Source organism: Rhinoderma darwinii, chromosome 4 (genome assembly GCF_050947455.1).
Source record: "Rhinoderma darwinii isolate aRhiDar2 chromosome 4, aRhiDar2.hap1, whole genome shotgun sequence".
Taxonomy (NCBI): Eukaryota; Metazoa; Chordata; class Amphibia; order Anura; family Rhinodermatidae; genus Rhinoderma; species Rhinoderma darwinii.
In genome coordinates, this window is record NC_134690.1 from 226,429,261 (window position 1) to 226,453,609 (window position 24,349).

The 24,349-nt window shown below is 39.9% G+C and overlaps 1 protein-coding gene across 3 annotated transcripts in view; it reads right to left on the reverse strand.

The window, feature by feature from the left end:
- Positions 1–10,699: 10,699 nt before the first annotated feature.
- Positions 10,700–24,349, reverse strand: part of ATG5 (autophagy related 5) — a 193,472-nt gene continuing 179,822 nt past the window's right edge. For all 3 annotated transcript variants that reach the window (XM_075864207.1, XM_075864209.1, XM_075864208.1), the window contains exon 8: positions 10,700–11,167. In XM_075864207.1, coding sequence (XP_075720322.1) covers positions 11,031–11,167 — 137 coding nt within the window. In that variant the 3' untranslated portion in view covers positions 10,700–11,030. The remainder of the gene's footprint in view (positions 11,168–24,349) is intronic.

Genomic DNA, 24,349 nt, shown 5'->3' on the forward strand with positions numbered 1-24,349 from the left:
ATTGTCACCTTAAATTTAATGTCGAAGGGTCTCCTCGGATTCCTGTTCTTGGCTGCCAGAACGGTCAACTCAAGGTATCTCACCATTACAGAATGGCGGAGAAACTTCTTGCAGAACCAAAAGTATCATCAGACTCCCACCTCCATATATGGAGACTGGTCCACCTTTGTCACCATCCCTTATTTCCGGTCTTACCTCGAGTATGAGTAGATGCTCACTCGGTTTCCTATTATAGTCTCACCTTTCTGTCCTGATTTTAGATAAGTTTACTTTCCTTTATCATCCAGATTCTCATTACCATTCGATGACCTCTCTTCTCCTGCTTAACTCACAACCTTTCTCCCAATTTAACCTCCTTGCTGCATGTGGTTTTCGATCACACTGCTTGCAGTGGACCACTTTTCTCCTTTGGTCTCTCTGGTTTTCCTATTATGTTAATGTTGTTTATTAATCAATGAGGACAACTCGAGCTTTAAATGTAGTTAAGGGGATTCTGAAAGTGATACCAGTTCGGTAAAACCATAACTTGCAAAAAATTCCTACACTAAATTGTGCAGGTATATGGAGAAAGCTAGGAATTACTAAAGTTCACTCACACCTGAAAGACAATTCCTTTAGCACCTTTGAGGGTCCGAGAAACCACTTTTCCCTACATAACAGGCATTTTTACTAGTGCTTACAAATCAGGCATGCTGCTATGGAGAAATTGAAACAATCCTGTCTGACTTTTTATTCTCCACCTAGACCCATTACTTGATTTTCTGTTCACACAGTCAGACACTGGGGTTGTATATCACATTTATATTAAGGTTTTCATTAGCTAAAGCATTCAAATTTAGTAAGATCTTAAGCGATGGCCCCTAAATATTAGATCCAAATGACAGGATGATCCTCAAGACTTTACAGAAATAGAATGGCACTCCATTCTACAGGCAATCCCTGGGTTATCTTCTGGGCCTTCTCAAAAACATTGTAAATTTTTTATTCTGAATAGAACATATCCTACTCCCAAAATGTTACATAGGGCGGGGAAAAGAAGCCCAGATGATTGCCTTACTTATGGATCAAAAGCGTATAACATTCAAATGGATCTCTCCAAGGTCTCCCTCTATTGATCGGTGGGTTTCTTCCATGAACTGAACTCTTATATGAAAAGCTTTTTTTTATGCCCAAAGGGGAGGCCCTCCTAAATTTGTGCTTTTGTGGAGTAGGTGGTTGGATATGCCAATTCAACGGCGGGTGCTGGGACGATAAACATACTTCATAGGCTCTGATTACACCTCTGAAATTTTTGTCATTTGAGACAGGTAACCGGGTGTACTATTGTAGACTATGCTGACTGTAGAGTATTAGTAAATATTGGTTTGTATATAATTTCAGAAGTAAAGATATATGGAAAATGTTTTTATTCATTTTTTTTTGGGGGGGGGGGGGGATTGGGCCCTTATGCTTAACCCTTCCCGCAAATTGGCGTTACTGTACATCCTTTTTAGCAGTGCGTTCCCACAAATGGGCGTACAGTAACGCCCTGAGGATGAAGCGGGCACAGGAGCTGTGCACGATTCATCTTAAGGGGGTGTCAGCTGTAATATACAGCAGATATCCCACGTCAGCGACGGCGATCACAGTTATCTCCGATCGCCGCCGTTAAACCCCTTAAATGCCGTGGTCAATAGCGACAGCGGCATTTAAGTGATTGACACAGAGAGAGGGGGACTCCCTCTGTACCCCGTTGGCCCCCTCGAAAAAAAAATCACGGGGTGCCGATGGTTGCTAGGGCAACCAGGAAGCCTAGCAACGGCTTCCTGGTTGCAGGTACGGAAGCCTATTAGGTCCTGCCCAAGGCAGGACCTAATAGGCTTAACGGTCAGTTGTAAAAGGACAGTTACAATATACTGCACTACACAAGTACATACATAAGTAGTGCAGTGTATTGTACTGGGGATCAGAAGATCAGATCTTCAAGTCCCCTAGTAAGTGTAAAAAAAAAAAAGTTACATTTTTTTTAGATAAAAGTTTTATGTGATAAAAACAATAAATCGCCCTGTTTCCCTGATCAAGTCCTTTATAATTAGGGAAAAAAAAAAAAAACTATACATAATAGGTATCGCCGCGTTCGTATTGGCCTGACCTATAAAAATATCATATTATTAACCCGCACGGTGAACACCGTAAAAAATAAAATAAAAAATAATGGCAGAATTTCCTTTTCTGGTCAATATTTTTTTATAAAAAGTGAACAAAAAGTCACAAGTACTCTAAAACGGTACCAATATAAACTAAAGTTAGTCACGCAAAAAACAAACCCTCACACAGCTCAGTCGACAAAAAAATAAAAAAGTTATGGCACTCAGGATATGGTGACACAAACATTTTATTTAGAAAAAAGTGTTTTTATATGTTTTACTACTTTTACACAATAAAAACTATTTAAATTTGGTATTGGCATAAACGTATCAAACCGCAGAATTAAGTAAACCTGTTTATGCTACACAGAGAACGCAGTTAAAAATGTATAAAAAAAAGTTAGAGAATTTGTTTTTTGGTCTCCTCACCTCCCAAAAAAAACGGAATAAAAACTGATAAAAATAATAATAATAATAATAATAATTGCATGTATCCCAAACTGATACTAATATAAAACTACAATAATAATGGAAGCAAGACCCAGATAGTTGGTGGGCTAATTAACAATCAATAGAAATATTTGCCTGCCGGCAAAAGGCCCTTTTTAACAACTACAAGCAAGATAAAATAACAAATTTTTATTAGGCTATTATAGCAAAGACACACTACATAGAAATGAAAAGTTATGTTCACTGCTGATAGTAACCAGCATAGTGCAATGTGTGCCAGTAGCAAGATTCAAAGTGTCAGCAGCAAGATTCAAAGTGTCAGCGGCTGCAGCACGCTGCACTCTGACCAAGGTCAAAGTCAGTATCAGAGATCAGCGGTATCAGAGATCAGCAGTAACAAGTCAAAATTTCAAAAGAGCCCCCCCCCCCCCCCGACATGTTTCACTGCAGATGCAGCGTCTTCAGGGGTATCGGGGCTAATGATTAATCTGCGCTCCTGGGCCTGGCAGTGTGCACAAAAGGCAGTTTATGACCACATATGGGGTATTACTGTACTCTGGAGAACCAGCTTAACAATTCATGGGGCGTGTGTCTAAAGTTGCACAATCTGAGCACAACACATTGGGCACTGAAATAGCATATCTGTGGAAAATGGCAATTTTCAATCTAATATTTTAATCTAATTTCTGCAAAACCTTTGGGGTCAAAATGCTCACTACACTTCTAGATTAATTCCATGAGGGGTGTAGTTTCCTAAATGGGGTCACTGCTCGGGGGTTTTCACTGTACTGGTACCTCGGCGCAATGCAACATGGCGCCAAAAACCAAGTTTGTAAAATCTCCACTCCAAAAACGAAATTGCGCTTTTTCCGTTTGGACCCTTGCCGTGTGTCCAAATAGAAGTTTACAACCACATATGGGAAATTTCCTTACTCAGGAGAAATTGTGTAACAAATGTAGTTTATTTTTCCCCCTGTATTCCTTGTGGAAATGAAAAATGATGAGCTAAATCTACATGCTATTGGAAAAAATTTTTTTTTTCATTTTCACGGCCCAATTCTAATAAAATCTATAAAACACCTGAGGGATCAATATGCTCACTACACCTCTAAAATTCATTCTTTGAGGGGTATAGTCTCCAAAATGGGACCACACCTGGAGAATTTCTAATGCACTGGTACTTCAGGGTCTCTACAAATGTGACATGGCTCCCAGAAACCAATTCAGCAAAATCTGAGCTGCAAAATCCATATGCCACTCCTTCCCTTCTGAGCCCTGCCGTGGGTCCAAGCAGCAGTTTATTACCATACAGGGTATTGCCATTATCAAGAGAAATTTGTGTTACAAATGTTGGTGTTTTTTCTCCTTTATTCCTTATAAAAATTAGAAAATTCGCATCTTCACAGACTAATACCAATAAATTCATCAAAAACCTGTGGTGTCAAAATGCTAACTATACCACTAGAAAAATTCCTTGAAGGGTGTAGTTTCCAAAATGGGGTCACTTTTGGGGGGTTTCCACGGTTTAGGTTCCTCCAGTGTGTTGCAAACACGACATGGCACCAAAAACCATTCCATTAAAATCTGTGCTCAAAAATCTAAATGGCGCTCCTTCCCTTCTGAGCTCTGCCGTGGGTCCAAACAGCAGTTTATTACCACATATGGGGTTTTTCCGTAATCGGGAGAAATTGCTTTACAAATGTTGGGTTGCTTTTTCTCTTTTATTCCTTGCAAAAATTTGATTACGTTTTTCCAGAAAAAAAGTAGGATTTTCATTTTCCCAGACTAATTCAAATAAATTTAGCAAAAAACCTGTGGGGTCAAAATGCTAACTATACCCCTAGATAAATTCCCCGAGGGGTGTAGTTTAAAAAAACGGGGTCACTTTTGGGAGGTTTCCACTGTTCTGGCACCGCTACACCTCTTCAAACCTGACATGGTGCCTAAAATATATTCTAATAAAAAGGAGGCCCCAAAATCCACTAGGTGCTCCTTTGCTTCTGAGGCCTGTGTTTCAGTCCAGTTGCACACTAGGGCCACACGTGGGATATTTCTAAAAACTGCAGAATCTGGGCAATACATTTTGAGATGCACTTCTTGGGTAAAACCTTTTGTTTTACAGAAAAAAAAGCATTACAAATTAATTTTGGCGAAAAAAAATAAAATTTGTACATTTCACCTCTACTCGTTTCAATTCCTGTGAAACGCCTAAAGGATTAAAACACTTTCTGAATACGGTTTTGAATACTTTGAGGGGTGAAGTTTTCAAAATGGGTTGTTTTATGGGGGTTTCTAATATATAGAGCCCTCAAAACCACTTCAGAACTGAGCTCGTCCCGGAAAATATAGCCTTTTGAAATTTTCTTAAAAGTGTGAGAAATTACAGCTAAAATTCTAAGCCTTGTAACGTCCTAGAAAAATAAAACGAAGTTCAAAAAACGATGCAAACAAAGTAGACATATGGGAAATGTTAATTTGTAACTATTTTGTGTGGTATTACTATCTGTTTTACAAGCAGATACATTTAAAATGAGTAAAATCATAATTTCTTCAAATTTTCTCAAAATTTGTGTTTTTCACAAATAACCAATGAATTTATCTACTATTTTTTCCACTAACAAAGTACAATATGTCACGGGAAAACAATCTCCAAATCACTTGGATAGGTAGAAGCATTCCAAAGTTACTACCACATAAAGTGACATGTCAGATTTGAAAAAATGGGGCAGGTTAGTTTTTTTATTTGTGAGGCTGTTGGTGATGTAGAACAGCCAGGGGGTTGTCAATGAAGATCTGGGGGGCACCAATTCAATTTAGCCTCAGGTAGCAGAAAAGCTAGAATCAGCCATGCCCAGCCTCAAAAATATATGGACATAGAGAAACAAAAGGACCAGAGATGTTCACGTTTTTTAAATTACTTTTGCTAATTATTTTGTAACCGCAAAACCAGTGAATGCCAATAAAAACAAAAAACACAATTATGATTCTTGATCGCATTAGGAAAAAAAATATATATATTTTTTTATGAAGGCGATAGATATTGAAGATACCAAAATGAGTGCAGTTGGGCAAGGTCATATACAGCAATGCATTCCGAAAATAAAACCTGTGAATAGACCTATGACTATCAAGCGTAGAGGTGTTGGAAATAACATGAATATTTTCTCATGAATTACTTTAAAACTTCAAACGATATTAGTAAATAGCGTAGGCCTGAGTGGGCATTGAATGACAAAAAGATTTAAAGGAACAGTCATGTCTGTGTTGAAAGTCAAGTTTTTGTTTTTAATTAGTAGAACTGTTTGTTATGCTCATGTTATGTCAGTGGTCTGAAACCTGTAACTCTCCAGCTGTTATGACATGGCAGTCTGCAACCTTTTAATGGCATCGTAGGACTTCTAGTTCCACAAAATATGAGTCTCAAAGGTGGCAGATCACGGAAGAGAGTATTTAAAGAGTCTCTGTCACCACATTATAAGTGCCCTATCTCCTATATAATGAGATGGGCGCTGTAATGTAGGTCACATTAATGCTTTTTATTTAAAAAAAACGATCTTTTTTCACAAAGTTAGGAGCGATTTAAGTTTATGCTAATGAGCTTTCTTAATGCCCAAGTGGGCCTACTTTTACTTTCGACCAAGTGGGCGTTGTACAGAGGAGTGCATGACGCTGACCAATCAGCATCATGCACTCCTCTCCATTAATTTACACTGCACTAGCGATATAGATATATCGCTATGTGCAGCTTCATACACAAGCTCTAACATTACTAGTGTCCTGATAATTAATACACATGACCATCCAGCCTGGACGTCATGTGTACTCCGAATCCTGACACTTCTGACTCTTTTTTTGTGAGATTCCGGCAAGTGAAACCAAATCTCGTTTAGCTCTGTGATCTCGCGAGATTTCGTATCCGTTGCTGGAATCTCACAAAAAAAGTGTCAGAAGTGTCAGGATTCTGAGTACACATGACGTCCAGGCTGGATGATCATGTGTATTAATTATCAGGACACTGTAGTAATGTTATGGCTTGTGTATGAGGCTGCACATAGTGATATATCTATATCGCTAGTGCAGTGTAAATGAATGGAGAGGAGTGCATGATGCCGATTGGTCAGCGTCATGCACTCCTCTGTACAACGCCCACTTGGTCGAAAGTAAAAGTACACCCACTTGGGCATTAAGAAAGCTCATTAGCATAAACTTAAATCGCTCCTAACTTTGTGAAAAAAGATTGTTTTTTTTTAAATAAAAAGCATTACTGTCACCTACATTACAGCGCCCATCTCCTTATGTAGGAGACAGGGCACTTATAATGTGGTGACAGAGTCTCTTTAAAGACATATGCATTGGCCGAAGGAGAGAAGGCAGAAGTACGTAGAGAAGCCAGGGCAATGTGACACAGATTTCTAGGTTATGTGATCTAAATTGTGATATTAGCCCTATTAGATGTGATGTTGCTGACAGAAAGTACCTTCATGTGTCAAAAAACTCAAGGCCCAGAAACAGTTAATAAAGATATTATATTAAGGAGATATATATATATATATATATATACACACGAAACAAAAGCAAATAAACACAGCACTCCACGAATCCAGACAATCAGGCCATGTGCTCGTCACCAGGGGATGAATCAATTCCCCTTCTTTTTAGATAGAAACCAGCATAGAAAATAGTAACGGCACCAGGACTCCAAGACAGATGAAAAACAGGGTGGATTTATTCACCTCAAACACAGCAACGTTTCGGTTCAACAGGAACCTTTCTCAAGCCATCACAAACTAACAATGGTGTCAAGTATAAATAGAGGGAACATACATCAATTAGCAATCAAGTTATTAAATGTACAATACCCATTATAAATGTGCAATGATATACAGAAATATTATAAACTTTGGTATAAAAGTGAATATCTTTAAGTTTTAAAAAAAGCCAATATATTTCCCGTGAACCTGGGGGGTTTTTGAACGGTCTGCGTCCTCTTTGGTGTAGTTGGTGTTCTATGCATATTATAGAAAAAAAATTCTTTGGAGTCTAATTTTGACTTCGTATTTATAGATGTATCCCCTTTAATTTTATTTTTTATTGCACTTTGTCTGTTTTTACAAATATTGTTTGGTAATTTTTTTGTTTGTCTGTTTTTTCTTGTATTTTTAGATACACAGTATTTTGTCAAACACAATGATATTGGAAGGCAGCGGAGGCCCATCTATCGGGATCATCAATCCTGTTTTCAATTATTCAAGTATAAGCTTTTAATGTAATGTCCAACATAGTCTTTTGCGATACAATTTATTATGTGACTGGGCTGCTCTACAATATTGAACTGCAGCCCAGGTTATATAGAACAAAATAAAAAAAGGTTTTCTTTATATTTTCTTAATTTTGTATGATTTTATAAATTGTTCACCATATCAGCATCAAACATGCAATCAATATATGTGGATCCTATGGCTTTCCTTGTTGTGACAGTTTTCTGTCCGATATACTTTACATCCCTGGGTGGGATGATGTTTATTCAACCAATTGGGGTCCCTTTAGACGTTTCCATGGTGACCATTGTCACATTAGATGAGGGGGGGTGCGAGATGTCCACAAACTCGATTGATTGCAGTTTCATTGAGACCACTATAGATGGTCCGCTGTTTGTCATGTGTGCTGCTCTGCAAATTCCACCAATCTTGGTGGTGGATGCATTGCAGCACTCATTTAACTGTGTGAACGATACTTATTTATAGATACTATATACTGTCTTTATTTTTTTTCTATCTAGTATTCCCATGGATACTGGCGCCTGCGCATTGACACTGGAACGCAAGTTCCGTGTTCGCGCATGCGCAATAGCAACTGCTCTGTCCGATGCGTTCCACCGGATTCAATATCCGGTTTGGACGCCATCTTGGAGCATGCGCACTTGATGCGCGCAGAATCTACACGCTGGCTATGTGGACATTGCATATAGATTGCTAACTGTAAGTTTATTAACTTTCACCTGGATTTAATTGGCCCCTGCCTCCTTCCATATCACCCTAATTATCACTGTTTATGCTATTTATACATGAACTTATATATATATATATATATATATATATATACCACTATGTATTATTGGCTTTTTTTTTAAACTTAAAGATATTCACTTTTATACCAAAGTTTATAATATTTCTGTATATCATTGCACATTTATAATGGGTATTGTACATTTAATAACTTGATTGCTAATTGATGTATGTTCCCACTATTTATACTTGACACCATTGTTAGTTTGTGACGGCTTGAGAAAGGTTCCTGTTGAACCGAAACGTTGCTGTGTTTGAGGTGAATAAAACCACACTGTTTTTCATCTGCCTCGAAGTCCTGGTGCCGTTACTATTTTCTATGCTGGTTTCTCTCTCTCTCTCTATATATATATATATAAATAAATGATAGGAGTTACAAAGAAAAAGATTTAAGAAACTGAACTCTAAATTTGAGGCATGTCATTCACCAATTTTTTTTAATTTTGCTTGCACCATTTCATGCTCCGGAATCTGATGCCTATAAATATATTTTGCACTCCGGAGAAGAAAAATGGATCCAACACAATGTAATTCTTAGGCAACCATTTCAATACAGACAAATGGAAATTTTTCTGTTCTAATAAATGTAAACCATTAGAATAATAGTGGTTCCGATATAAAGAGACTTTTACAAAAAACTTACAGCAAAGAGTTATGTACCTTGTGGCAAAGTAAAGAGAAGGTACTGAAGCATGCGCAGGAGAGCAAGATACACATAAAAGTATTAGAAAACAAAGGCTAAGCAGAAAAGTGCAAATAAAAAAAAAAAATAAAGCACACAAAAATTTTGCTATTATTAAAGTCACATTTTGTTCTGTTTAATATGGGAATAAACAATGTCAGTTCATTCTTCCCATGAGCAACTGCATCACAGTTAACAATTTTGATCCTTTACAAGGGGTTGCCCTGGATTAGACAAAAAAGGGTCTGTTTTTCTTTTTCCAGAAACAGTACCACTTTAGTCCATGGGCTGTCTGGTATTGCAGCTCAGCCCCACTCAAACGAAAGGAATGAAACAGTAATACAAGACACATCTCATGGACAAGTGTAGTGCCATATGCGGGGGAAAAAAAAAGCAGATCCCGTTTTCTAATCCTGGATAACCCGCCTTTACAGACGCATAAAAAAAAAGTACAGCTGCTTGATTTTCCTACATCTTAAGTTTGGCATCAACAAAAACGGTCGCACAGATGAAAGCATGTTCCACATAAGGGATTACATAAATGACAAATTCAATGATTATGGATATGCAGAAATTCATATTCCACAAGGTTAACCAATTCTGAAGTTGTAACTGCATGTCAAATAATTATCATTGCCAGACTCTATAGAATATATATAGGCCCTGTACACACTTCCTTGAGTGTGCATGAGCTGAGCCATCCGGTGATCAGGCACTTGGGTTGTCCGGATGTGCCAGACTTCTGTTGTCCGTAGAGGTCTAGGATCTCCTGGAGGGAAATGTTTCTTGGCCGCTTGTTGTCTCCAAACAAGATAGAGAACATGTGGCAACAACGAATACCCACCAGAGCAGGACCTTACACTGATCTAGATGTTTTCAAGATTAGTCTGTTGGAGCCATAAATGAGCAATACATCTTTTTATACTTCAAAAAATAAATTTCACTATAGCGGCATACCGTAAATGTACATATTTGCAAAGAAAAAAAATATAGCATTTAATAGATGGCTAACTGCAAATTTCATTGTAATGTTCTTTGACATGTTTCACATTACTGATTACAAAATTGTTACCATAAACTAAAACAAAAAAAAAGTAGTCCAGTAACACATTACTGCTGGCATCCAATAACTCTGTATCCTAGGTAATAATTTACGGATGAGGACTTCATGAGGATGTTTGCTTTTCATGTACAAATCTCACTCATGCTCTACTAAACCTAGAAGTATATTGTAAACAAGAACTCCGCCAGCACTGAACAGTTTTATTATAACTGAACATTTCATAAAGCTGTAACTCACCTTTAGTAAAGTTTTTAGTACGGACTTCTGTATTACAAAATCAGGCCAATGATTATTTTTTTTCCCTTTTTATATAATGCTAAACCCTGGCCACACAAAGAAAATCAGTGGGGATAATATTTTAGAACATCTGTTACCACAGAGGTGAAGTAGGGAAGAACATACTTTTCATGGCTCTCGGAGTATGTTTGTTTTTGGCTAGAACTCAATAGGAGCATATTCTCCTTTTTCAATGAAGCCCAAGTGATGGCAGAGCAAGAGACTGAAATGGACACTTTGAGCTCTCATGAGCTACAAGGACAACCCGTCTTCTTGTCCTCTGGAAATAGGCTCTGCCGACCAAAGGCCAGTGAACTGATCATGGAAGATCCTGTCCAAGTGCAAGTTTCTTTTGTATACCATGTCTTTCAGTCAGTAGGTTGGGGAACGATAGTTATGTGGAGGAAGTTGTCTGGATAGCTGAAATGTTCACTTAGCCATTGCAATGGGGTCTCCAACAAAGGTTCTATGCCATGAATCATCACCTGATATTTCTTCTCTCCATCTAGAATCAACAACAACAAAAGAAGGATATAAAGAGATAAATATATAAAATAAGCTGGATATAATGGGCTTCTTTCATGAAAATGAAGCCCAGTAGAACGGAACTATATTACAAAACATGGAAGTTGCATAGGTTGCCAGTGGGAAAAAAGCTTAAGAACTGATTATTGGGATTCAAAAAGAAAATATGGAAAATATGTATCCACAAATAATATAATAAACTTGTTCACATGATATTTGCTTTTCCCACCAGCTTCAAATGTGGTAACATGGACTTTTTAGTACTCATTTCATAGTAACCAGTGTGTTACACAGGTAATCATTAGGCTCTGTTCACATTCTGTCAGAGCAATACGTTGGAGTTATACGTCAGGAGTATTCCTCAATGTATACCTCCGATGTAAGACTCTGACCTAAGCCACTGTAAAGCCATACAGCAGCATATGTCACCAATTGACCACAGTGTTAAAAAAACACCAAAACCTGTGCTGTCCCATACAGTAAAAAAACAAAAGGAAAAAAAAGCCACTAATGATGATTAAAGCTTGCGGAATAAAAAGTGACAATTACCCTGGATCGGAAATAAAAATGAAATACAAGATTTCTGATGCAGGCAAAAGGTAGCCAATCTAGAACGACTTGCATTGGTTCACATATACTTTAATTGATCAAACGAATCCTATATACATTTTCTTATTATTTGGCTAAAAAGCAACGAGAAATTATAAAAAGCGTTTGTGAGTCATCTATGGCAACGTTCTCATACATCACATATTGGTTTTCAATTATTCATTCGACGGTCTCCACAAATCCAACTCCAGGGGAGAGAGACATTCTAAGCTGTTTGGTTAAAAGGTCTGAAAACTGAAGCTGAGTCACTCTGTCTGCCCAAACTGCATGGAATGCTTCTTCGAAGGAGACATCTCAAACTCCGTATACACTAACTTCATAAATCACATTCATTATTGGGAAAAGTTACTTTTCTCGTAGCTCTGGTGCAATTAAACATTCATACTAAAAACCTTAATGGACAGATCGTAGCATTCAGCTCCCCAAAAATGTATAATGCACATTCCACAGAGCAGACAGATCGGGAACTAGAGCTAGGAATCCGTCTCGGCGACTTAAAAGGCATTATCTTTATAAATCTGTTGTGGTTTTTAACCAGCATTGCTGCAGAAGCGCCACTTTATTTTTACCTCTCTACTGGGACAAAAGCAAATTACTCAGAGGAAACGGTGTGTTTTACAATAGGGAAACACATTCTTAACTCTGAGGAAAAGATCTTCTCAGCCCTGAAAACTAAGCAGCGCTGTACTTCTTTATTAAATGTTTGTTTCACCTTTTTTAATAAAGTTGAAAATGAATGAAATGTAAATTGCTGTATCTCGTCCTGGTTTTAGGGGGAAAAAAAAAAAACTCACAAAAAATACATGCAAGAAGCAAACACACTGCACCATGACACAAATCCTCTACTATTCAGTGAAAATAATACTGATCTATAGATTTGTAAGTGTAAATGGGAACGAAGGACCAGGAGGATCAAAGCCAAATTTTTCATTTTGGGAGGCTTTAAAAGGGGCTGTCAGAGCATTTAAGAAATTACAGTAGATGCAGTAAATATATAAAAAAACAAAAAACAATACTCACCTGTTAAATCCTCCGCTGCTCTGGAGGTCCCCTCCGGTCTTTGTTTATTTTCCTTCAACAACGACGAGCTGTACACCCATGATTCTCTGCAATGGTCTCGTGGATGTACGGCATGTCATCGCTCCAGAAAAATAAACAAAGACTGCCCCTGTCCCTGGAGCAGCGGAGGATTTAACAGGTGAGTATTATTATTGTTTTATTACATAACATTCCTGCATCTACTCTAATTACTTAAACTCAACTGCTTCAAATTCTATAAAGGTGCCCAAAAATTCTTAGCATGTGAAACACACCCCCTCCAGAGGCATCTAATGTGTGACTTCCTGCACTTCAGGTAGGGGGAGAGGGGAGATAAACATGTGTTAAGTGTACAGAATTTCGCACAAGAGATAAACACCTGGAGCACTGCATGTGAGACTGGCTTTCAGCTACAGACAATACATGTTTATTTATTTCTGTTACTTATATAGCGCCAACATATTCCACAGTGCTGTACAGAAGTTGTCTACACTCACTGTCCCCAGGGAAACTCACAATCTAAATTCCCTATCTGTATGTTTTCTTAGAGTGTGGAATGAAACCGGAATACCAAGAGGAATCCCACGCAAACACAGCGAGAACATACAAACTACATGCAGATGTTCTCCTTGGTTGGATTTGAACCCAGGACCCCTGTGCTGCCCATGCAGTGACTAATCTTCGTGTATATCTTCGCTGAATTTTTAAGACCTGTAAACCCTTTTAGTATCATATTGCATAACATTGTTTGTAGCATGGGAGGGGTGGAAATTAATTTTCAGGAAGACAAGGCTTGGTTCTGGTAAGTGAACAGATATGAAGCTGTGTTGAGGGGGTGTATGGAAAATAAAATTTGTAATGAAACAAGGTTTGATTAGTTATTTGGCACAAAGTTATAATAGTAGGATGTTTGAACCCATGGTTTGGCCAATTAATACATATATTTTCTTAAAAAATTTAATGCTACTGGTTTATAAAAACACTAACATTTACCACATTTCAAATGACGGACTGGGTTGGTTGCTTTTTGTACTTTCTCTCAGCAATCTTTGCATTATATATCACTACACTGCACGAAGGGTGAATAGTAATGGTCAGGAGGTTAAACTTTGTTAGTGTGTATACATCAAACCGTGATTTAAGAGTATTCTGAAACAGAAATACCTTGTGAAAAATGAGATAACAGATGAACACAATGCTGTAGGAGAGATGTAAACAAAATTACAGAAGTCTGCCCTTTTCAATTAACCCCTTCACAACAATCGTCGTATATGTGCGTTGGAACAGGCAAGTATGGAGAGGGCTCTGAAGCCTGTGGCATATGCAGAGGGTATCGGCATTGGGTATAAGCTGGTATCGGCAGTGTGTATAAGCTGTACCGATCCTGGCCATTTAACCACTTAGATGCCGCGGTTAATAGCAACCGTGGCATCAGAGCCGTTGGAGGGGAGGGCCCCCACTGTCACCCCGAGCCTAATGAAGGTCCCCAGGTCTGCCATTTTAGTACTCCTATCAAGTCCCCAACGCTAAAAGCATAATAAACTGCAATATATAAGTAATGCAGTGTATTGTACAGGCGATCAAAAGATAGTCCCCAGTGGGACTAAAAAATAAAAAAATAAAAGGGGAAAAGGTCCAATAAAGTTCTCAAAAATATATAAAAATATAAAAGAACAAAAAAACAATAATGGCTATGTACACCCTTGAAAACGATTTTTTTTTATAAATTTTTTTACTTTTTGAGATATAGTTGCTTTGTATCCTGTATATAGAGCAGCTGTATCTAGCGCTGAAACCTGAATCCGTCAGGACCAGCACCATCATGGCCGGGTGTTGATTGTAAATTACACCCTGCTGCAATGGCCAGTTCCGGAGCTAGTCTCCGATCCGGCCGATTACCCCCTCAGATTCCGCGATAAAGAGAGAGACAGCAGCAATGGAGGGGTTTTAGCCGATTGCAGGGGTGCCGATGGTTTGTATGGCAATCGGAGGCCTAACAGAGGCTTCCTGGTCTGCACAAGTCCGGAAGCTACGTAGGTAGTGCAGTGCATTAGTATAGCGATCAGTGTAGCAAGCCTGCAAGTCCCCTAGTGCCCTGACACAGCTTTGTTGACACAAAAATATAAAAGTTATGGGTCTTAGAATATGGCGACACAGAAAATACATGATTTTTTTTTTTTTTAAAAAAGTGCTTTTATTGTGCAAAAGCTGCAATACATGAAAAAAACTATATAAATTTGGTACCGCCGTAATCTTATCAAACGGCAGAAAAAAGTTAAAAAACGCACAAAAAACAATTCCGGAATTCCTTGTTTTTGTTCATATCCTCTTCCGAAAATGAAATAAAAAGTGATAAAAAAAGAGTCGCACGTGTCCCAAAATGGTACCAATAAAATCTACAGCTTGTCTCACAAGAAAACAAGCCCGCACACAGCTCCATCAACCAAAAAAAGTTATGGCACTAGTAGAACGGTGATGAAAAAATATCCCGATGTGCAGGCCAGAGGGGAACATTCCTTCAGTTTCAGGAAGTGTCCATCAAGGTCTTAGCATTTGAGAACCAGAAGGGAAGGGACATCACACATCTGCTGGAAGTGAGGGCACCCGTATTATACCAGAACAACACTTTCCCAGCAAAATTTCCCAAACTACAAAAGTAGAAAAAGTCCCAAAAAGGTGCAGTGTGTTACAAAAGGGGGATAAGAAAGGACACCGTTTATCAGTGCTCTTCAGAAAAAGCCAGGCTTGAGAAAGACCCTCCACTTAAGTAGAGATATTGGACGAAAGTTGGCTGGGGTAGTGGGGGATATTCCTGGTTTGGGAATAGTGACTAACGTAGCTTGTAGCATTTCATTGGGAAGATTTCCCTTTTCTAGAGCCCAGTTATATACTGCTGTCATATAAGGGGAAAGAATGTGCGCAAAAGTACGATAATACTCGTTAGAGTACCCATCTGGACCTGGTGCCTTGTCTGATTTTAATACCCCAATAATTTTGGCGACCTCTAAAGGGGTAATATTAGCATTTAATAGGGATAATTGATCCTGCCCCAGAGACGGAAGTTGTACGGAATTTAGGAAAGTATTAATATTCAAGTCGGTAGGTTGGTAGGTAGACGAATCCTCTTTAAGATTGTAAAGTGTAGAGTAATAGGCGCCAAATTGGTTAACTATATCTTGTGGGTGTATAATCTTAGATCCATTCTCCTGTGAGATCAAATAAGGGATAGCAGATTTTAGGCGTCTACCCTTAATTCTCTGGGCCATTAATTTACTAGCTTTATTATATGAGGTATAGTAGGTCATACGAAGGGAAGTAATTTTTTTATCATAGTCGTCTAATAGTAAGGCTAAAATACTACCGTGTTTCCCCGAAAGTAAGACAGTGTCTTACTTTCTTTTTATCCCCAAAAGCCCCACTATGTCTTACTTTCGGGGTATGTCTTATATTGGAAAAAAATTGTCGAATTATTTTTTTTCACAAACTTTATTTAACTTTTTTACATTTTTTTTTTTAGTCCCACCAGGGGACTTCACTATGCGATGTGCCGATCGCATATATAATGCTTTGGTATACTTAGTATACCGAAGCATTATTGCCTGTCAGTGTAAAACTGACAGGCAACCTATTAGGTCATGCCTCCGGCATCGCCTAACAGGCAGATGCTGAAGGCAGACCTGGGGGTCTTTGTTAGACCCCCGGCTGTCATGGAAACCCGACGGCGACCCGCGATTTGTTTGCGGGAGCTCCCCCCTCTGTCAAACACATTAAATGCCGCTGTCACTATTGACAGCGGCATTTAATGGGTTAAACTGCCGGAATCGGCGAGCGCTTCGATTCCGGCTGTTGCAGCAGGAGCCAGGCTGTGTATAACAGCCGTGCTCTTGCCGCTGATCACGTGGGTACAGTCTCAGTACCCGCGCCATCACAGGACGGATATATCCGTCCTCCTGCGCGAACTAGCAGCTGCTGAGGACGGATATATCCGTCCTTCGGCGTTAAGGAGTTAATACTGTGTGCATTACCGTATTTTAAGCAGGAGGCGGCATTGACAAGTGCAGGGGACGGCGCGGTGACGTATGGAGAGGGGGGCGGCACGGAAGTGGGCAGGAGGCGGCAATACCCCCGTGTTTCCCCGAAAGTAAGACATATGTCTTACTTTCGGGGTACGGCTTATATTAGCCGACCCCCCTGAAACCCCCGATACGTCTTACAATCGGGGGTGTCTTACTATCGGGGAAACACGGTATATTTTTTACGCACTATATCGGTTCCTATACCTTCCCCTATTCTTATGAAGTTTCAAAAACAACTTAGAACATTTATCTGGGGAGGATACCACCCGAGGATAGCTGCATCTATACTGATCGTTAACAGACGTAGAGGGGGGCTAGGGATGCCTAATATTGCATCTTATCATAAAGCATTAATTATTAAACAAACAAGTGCCTGGATCTTAACGTCACCCTTGCCTAATTGGACCTCCATTGAGCAAAATTTTATGGGCATTAACTCTCTCAGAACCGTTCTATTAGCCTATGCGGTAAAACCATCCTTGTGGCTCCTACCAGTGGCTCCTACAGTAAAGGTCTCTGTACAGGCTTGGTTGTCTCTTTTATCGGCTACCTCTTCTATTGAAAGAGGAGAGCCAGTCCCCCTGCCCTTGAATATTCTTGAATTGATGATTCCAGGACTGAGGGTAAAGAGATGGGTAGGGTGTGGTATACAGCATATATCTGATTTATATTATCAAGATAGTCTTCGAACATTTTCAGATCTTGCAGACAAATACCAGATTTCAGGTAGGGATATATTCCAGTATATGCAGAATACATCTTATCTGAAGAAATTCCCTATTACTACGGCCTCCCGACCACGATTTATATGTGATAATTTCTCTAATCCTAGCAAAGGGGATCTGAATTTCACAAAACGCATGTATGATTATTTTAATGGAGATGTGGAAATTACCAAGCGGGCTCACTTTTTGAGATGGGAGCAGGATTTGGGACAGGTGTTTACTATAGAACAGTGGACAGCGGCTATCAAGTGGACGATGAAAGCATCTCTGTGTATGAACCTCTTAGAGGTCTATCATAAAGTGTTAATGAGATGGTATTACACTCCATTCAAACTAGCAAAAATGTATCCCCAGGTGACGGGCTTATGCTGGAGGGGATGTGGTCAGATAGGCTCCATTTTTCATATTTTTTGGAGGTGCCCGAATATAACGCAATTATGGGAGGAGGTATTTTCTCTTATCTCTTCGGTGCTGGGAATCCCCATCAACAAGGACCCCGCGCTAGCTTTATTGTCTTTAGGATTAGAAGATATCACACGAGATTTTAGGTATTTGGTGGGACATGTACTTCTCACTACCAAACTCCTAATAGCTAAAGCTTGGAAATCCTCCACATCTCCCTCATGTCAGGAAGTAATAGGCAGGGTATCCAACCATTGTATCTATGAACGCCTCTTTTTTCTAAGGAACCATAGATATGGTGCTTTCTTCAACTTATGGGGCCCATGGATGAATAGATTTGCGGACTGCAGAGACCAATTACCTACTTTAGTTTGAAAGCTTTTTTCCCTTCCCTTTCCTTCCCTTCCCCAAGTTAAAGAGACAAGCTTGACTACTATTTCTCTATGTAACTTGATGTACATTTCTTAGATTCTAATGTATTGGATATTTATGTAATGTTTATGCACAGTAATGTACTGATTGATGTTGGAAAAACCAATAAAAAACGTAAGTTAAAAAAAAAAAAAAAAAAAAGAAAGACCCTCCACTTGTCACGGGTCGAAACGTTGCCATTTTTTACTGGGTGTTTGACCAATAAAAGAACTTATTGATTGAAACTTGGGAAACGTGTGCTGCTGTTCACCACGCTTTTTCTGAAGATTACATTACGTCAGACTGGGTTTGTCTGATTTTACAGCGTGACACCGCTCCTGATAACAAGATTTGTGCTGCTTCAAATATTGTATTTTTTGGACCGTTTATCAGTGCCACACTGGCCTGTGCATAACGGATTGCTTCACAGCGTAACACACATCTAGGGATAATTGTATTATTTACCCCATTATTACACCTCTTATTATGCCCTGATGTATTTCGCACAGATTACATATGCCCCCACATTATAAACTGAAATACCAGCAATACCCCAAACAAAACTACTTCCAAGCAAAATCTACGGCGCTTCTTCCATTCTTAGCTCTACAGTGTACCCAAACAGCAGTTTACGTCCACATGTATGGCATTGCCATACCTGTTAGAACCCGCTTAACAATTTATTGGGTAAGATTCCCCGGTGGCACATGCTGGGCACAACATTATTGTGTGGTTAAACAGCATATCAGTGGAAACATTTAAAAGAAAGAAAAAAAAAAAATGGATTAAAATTAAATATCTGCAAAAAAAATTTACAATTTTGAAATTTCACCTTTAGGGCTTATTCAGACGAACATGATACACGTCCGTGCAACGTGCGTGATTTTCACGCGCCTCGCACGGACCTATGTTAGTTCAGACAGTCCGTGAGTTTCAAGCAGCGTGTGTCCACTGCGTACAACTCACGACATGTCCTATATTTGTGCATTTTCGCGCATCACGCATCATGAAGTCAATGGGTGCGTGAAAATCACACGCATCACATGGAAGCCCTTCCGTGGGACGCGCGTGATTCACGCAACAGCAGTGAAAAGTATGAATGCAAACCGTAAAGCACCACGTGCTTTTCTGTTTACAAACCGTGTCATAATGATGGCGGCTGCGCGAAAAGCACCATATGATCATGACACACGGAGCTGTTAAGTGCCTTTTGCGCACACAAAACGCCACGTCTTTTGCGTGCACAAAAAGCACACGCTCGTGTGAATCCGGCATTACGGTGATACACCTAAAGGGTTAAGAAACATTCTAAATGCCGTTTTGAATACTTTGAGGGCTGCAGTTTTTAAAATGGTGATTTATGGGGGTTTCTAATATATAGGCCCCGTTGATCGGTGCTCGCTGCACCGGTCACTTATCGGCCGGCGTAAAATGGCCTTTACCCCTTCTATGTCCCTTTGTTAGGTCTACTTATGTGACAGATGTATCCTAGTATTGTTTTGTTTTTTTTTTATATTTGAATAAGCCAATAAAAGTTTTAACTCTTAGTATTTCTGAAGTGGAAGGTAAAGTATAGACATTCACTTTCAGAATATGATCAATAGAAAATAGTGTATGTAAGGTTCTTGAGAGCCAAACTCAAAAATGGTTGTAGTCACTAGATGTACAGTTTATATTCAATTAAAAAACACCGTAATGCCCTGTTTAAATCACGTTTGTGATGTCCGTTTAGCGTGTACAAACTTAGCCTACCCAACGTATACCTGTCAATAGGGTTCCATTTTGCCCAACTGAGGCAAAAAAAAAGTGTCCTTTCAGACACCGTAGGACTGGTATACTGGTAGCGTACTGCTGGTACATGTGAGTCTAAGGGTGGATTCACACGAACGTGTATTGGGTCCGTGCGGGCCGCGTGGTTTTCACGCGCCACGCACAGACCAATACAAGTCTATGGGGCAGTAGAGACAGTCCGTGCTTTTTGCGCAGCTTTTGTCCGCTGCGCAAAAAGCGCGACATGGTCAATATCTCTGCGTATTTCGCGCATCACGCACCCATTGAAGTCAATGGGTGCGTGAAAACCACACAGGTCGCACGGAAGCACTTCCGTGCGAACTGCCTGTTTCGCGCACCAGCTGTCAAAAGGATGAATGTAAACAGAAAAGCACCACGTGTTTTTCTGTTTACAAACATCCAAACGGAGTGTCTTTGAGATGAGCGAACCCAGACAACCGAACCGAACTTCACCGGGTTCGGCCGAACTCGTTTTGGCCGAACACGGCAAAAAAAATTCCGGTACGCGACGTCAGGAGACAGTCACTGTCCAGGGTGCTGAAAGAGTTAAACTGTTTCAGCACCCTGGACAGTGACTTCCGATCCCAATATACATGAAGGTGTAAAAAAAAAAAAAAAGAAGTTCTGACTTACCGATAACTCCCGGCTTCTTCCTCCAGTCTGACCTCCTGGGATGACAATTCAGTCCAAGTGACAGCTCCAGCCAATCACAGGCCAAGCACAGGCTGCAGCGGTCACATGGACTGCGGCGTCATCCAGGGAGGTGGGGCCCGATGTCGAGAGGCGCGTCACCAAGGCAACGGCCGGAAGGGAAGTCCTCGGTAAGTACGAACTTTTTCTTTTTTTTAACAGGTTTCTCGATATTGTGATCGGCATTCACTGTCGAGGGTGCTGAAAGAGTTAACTGCCGATCAGTTAACTCTTTCAGCACCCTGGACAGTGACTGACATAGACTAGACTCATCTCTATGATGGCGGCTGCGCGAAAATCACGCAGCCGCGCATCATACACGGATGACACACGGAGCTGTCAAGTGGTTTTTGCGCGCGCAAAACGCAGCGTTTTTTGCGCGCGCAAAAACGCAACGTTCGTCTGAATAAGCCCTTAGGGTGACGGATTCCACTGCATGACATACGTCACAGGCATCCATTTAATGACTACGTCACAGGCCTTCTAATAGCCTTTTATAACATATTCGTTAAAAGGATACCATTATAGTCTATGGGTGACGGATCAGTTAAGTGATTGCCAAATAGTGAAATTCGTCACCCATAGACTATAATGGTATCCATTTAACAGATATGCCATGGACTCTCATGACCCCTGTTCGCGACGTATCCGTTTAATGGACACTCTTAAAGTTTATAGTAATGGATCCCACTGTTAGGGCATCCGTCACAGTCTATTTTTCACGTAAACACCAGGAAACTTTTTCACGACTACTACATTAAACATAGGCAAAAAACATAGCATGAACATAGCCTTAAGCAAACAAAGCTGCTAATATTAAGTACAAACACATACATTTCACAAAACTGGACATTTTGAAAGTGGTGATCATGGAGGCCATGGATTTTCTTGACTCCCATTGAGGAACACTGCAGTCAATAGCCTCTCCCTAGACTAATAGGGACTATGCAGACAGCAATAGATTTGAACCAAATGCACAGTAAAGTTATACAATATTTTGAAGGGGCTGTCAAATCAGAACAACTCCATCTTAAAACACAACCACGCCTGTAGATCCCATCGCAGTGTCCGTCATTTTGAGAGGAAGAATAGCGCTGCATGCAACACGGAGCTCTAATGCAGATGTGAACAGTGGCTAAAACATAGTTGCACGGAGTTCTGTTTTTATTGGATTTCCAAAATCTAAGTGTGGGTCCTGAGGAGAAAATGCTACAATAATTTTCTTAAAGGAACACTAACAAATTAACTTTACCAATGTTACATAGTTATTTAGTATGGTTGAAAAAAGACATGTCCATCAAGTTTAACCAAGGGCTGAGAGAAATTATAGAACTTTGTTTTACCCCTATTGTTCCAGAGGAAGGATTAAAAAAAATAAAAAAATTATATGTAAAGAATTATAAAAGTTGCCCAGAAGTTATTAACCAATCTTCCCTGAAAAATAAAAACTCCCTCCTGATCCCAAGTGGCAATCCGCATGGATCAACATCCAAACAAGTATTTTTTCCAACTCCTTTCTATGAACTGGAGCCCAGAACTGAACTGCATATCCTAGATGAGGCTGAAGTAAGGCTTTGTAAAGTGGTAATATTACATCCCTGTCCTGCGAGTCCATGCCGCTATTAATACACAATATCTTGCTGGCCTTAGAAGCAGCTGATTGACATTGCATGCTGTTATTAAAGGGGTTGTCCGAGATAAATTTTTATTTAAAAGTTAAACACACAATCCACACATTAAATATTCCCTAATATACTTACCTGTGCAATCTTGCTTCTGTTCTCCGTTCTGGCAGCTCTTTTCTTCCGATCACCTGTCTTCTGACGTCACGTTTTCTTCCTCCTCCACTGTCGTGTCGTGTCCCGATCACATGGTCTCGCCCCAGCGAGACCTCGGATGGGACACGACACGTCACTGGAGACGTGTCGTTTCTGCGGGTGCCCGCCCAGCCTATGCAGCTTTTTTTCACTGTGAGCGCGCCTATGCGTGTTCACAGTGAAAAAAGTGAAGAGGGACGGCACCTGCGGGAATGTCGGGTCTCCGGCTGTCAGTGACTGCCGGGGACCCGGAGGAGAAGATAGAAGCAGCTTTCGCTGCTTCTGTCTTCTCCGATGTCTTTTTACACAGCGTTCAATGAACGCTGTGTATAGGAATAGAGACAGCAGCAGCGGCGCTGTCTCTATTCCTCCCGGTGATCATGTGACTGGTCACATGATCACCGGGTACCGTTAGTGGCAGACTGCTGCTGGGTCTAATCAGACCCAGCACAGCCCTATTAGTGACAATCGTCACTATGAGAGGGCTGATTTCCCCTGTAACTGGGGCTGCTGTGCAGCTCCAGTTACAGTGGAAAAGATGGTGTAAAAAAAATATATAAAGTTCCCCAAAGGTCTTTTTTGACCTTTCAGGGACAGACAATAATAATAAAAAAATAGCAAAGTACAAAAAAAAATTAAATAATAAATACACATAAAATACCCACCCCAAAAAATACAGTTCCCCCTGTCAATCATTGTTGTAACGCTAGCGCTGACCCAATTACCCTAATATAGACATGTAATATATTGAAATTTACGGTAGACAATGACGATCACAAATAAAAGGTCTATTTTAGGGTAAAACTATGTTATTACCAAAAAAAATAGTTGAAACGTAAAAAAGCTTATTTTTTTTACTATTATTTTCAAACTTTATGAATGAAAATTCTAAAATGGCAAAAAAGGTGCGTATAAAAACGATAAAAAAATAAACCTGCATTGTCTACGGAAAAAACGTCGCAAAAATAACGTCGTTAGCGCAACAAATAAAAGTTATAGCCATTTAACTAACACGTGCTAAAAAGGGCTAAACGGTGCCCCGTCCTGAACTAGATAAGATCTTCTGGGGTCCTGTATCTAAGCCTACATTGTTAGGCTTAGATACAGGGTCTAACAAACAGTGTCACACATGGAGCCTGTATCTAAGCCTAACACAATGTAGGCTTAGATACAGGACCCCAGATGACATTCTTTTTATTCCTGTATAAGGGTATGTTCACACGGCCTATTTACGGACGGAATTCGGGCGTATTAACCCCCGAATTACGTCCGAAATTACGGCTTGAAATCGTTGGCAAACATCTGCCCATTGAAAGCAATGGGCTGACGTTTGTCTGTTCACACGAGGCGTATATTTACGCGTCGCTGTCAAAAGACGGCGCGTAAATAGACGCCCGCGCCAAAGAAGTGTCATGTCACTTCTTCAGACGTAAATGGAGCCGTTTTCCATGGACTACATGGAAAACCAGCTACAGTTACGTCCGTAATGGACGCGGCATTCAAGCGCCTGCACATGCCGTTGCGGTCCTTCTCATTTATTTAAAAATTTATTATTAGTTCATTATTAATGGCCACTGTCTAACAGCGTCCATTAGTAAGGCTT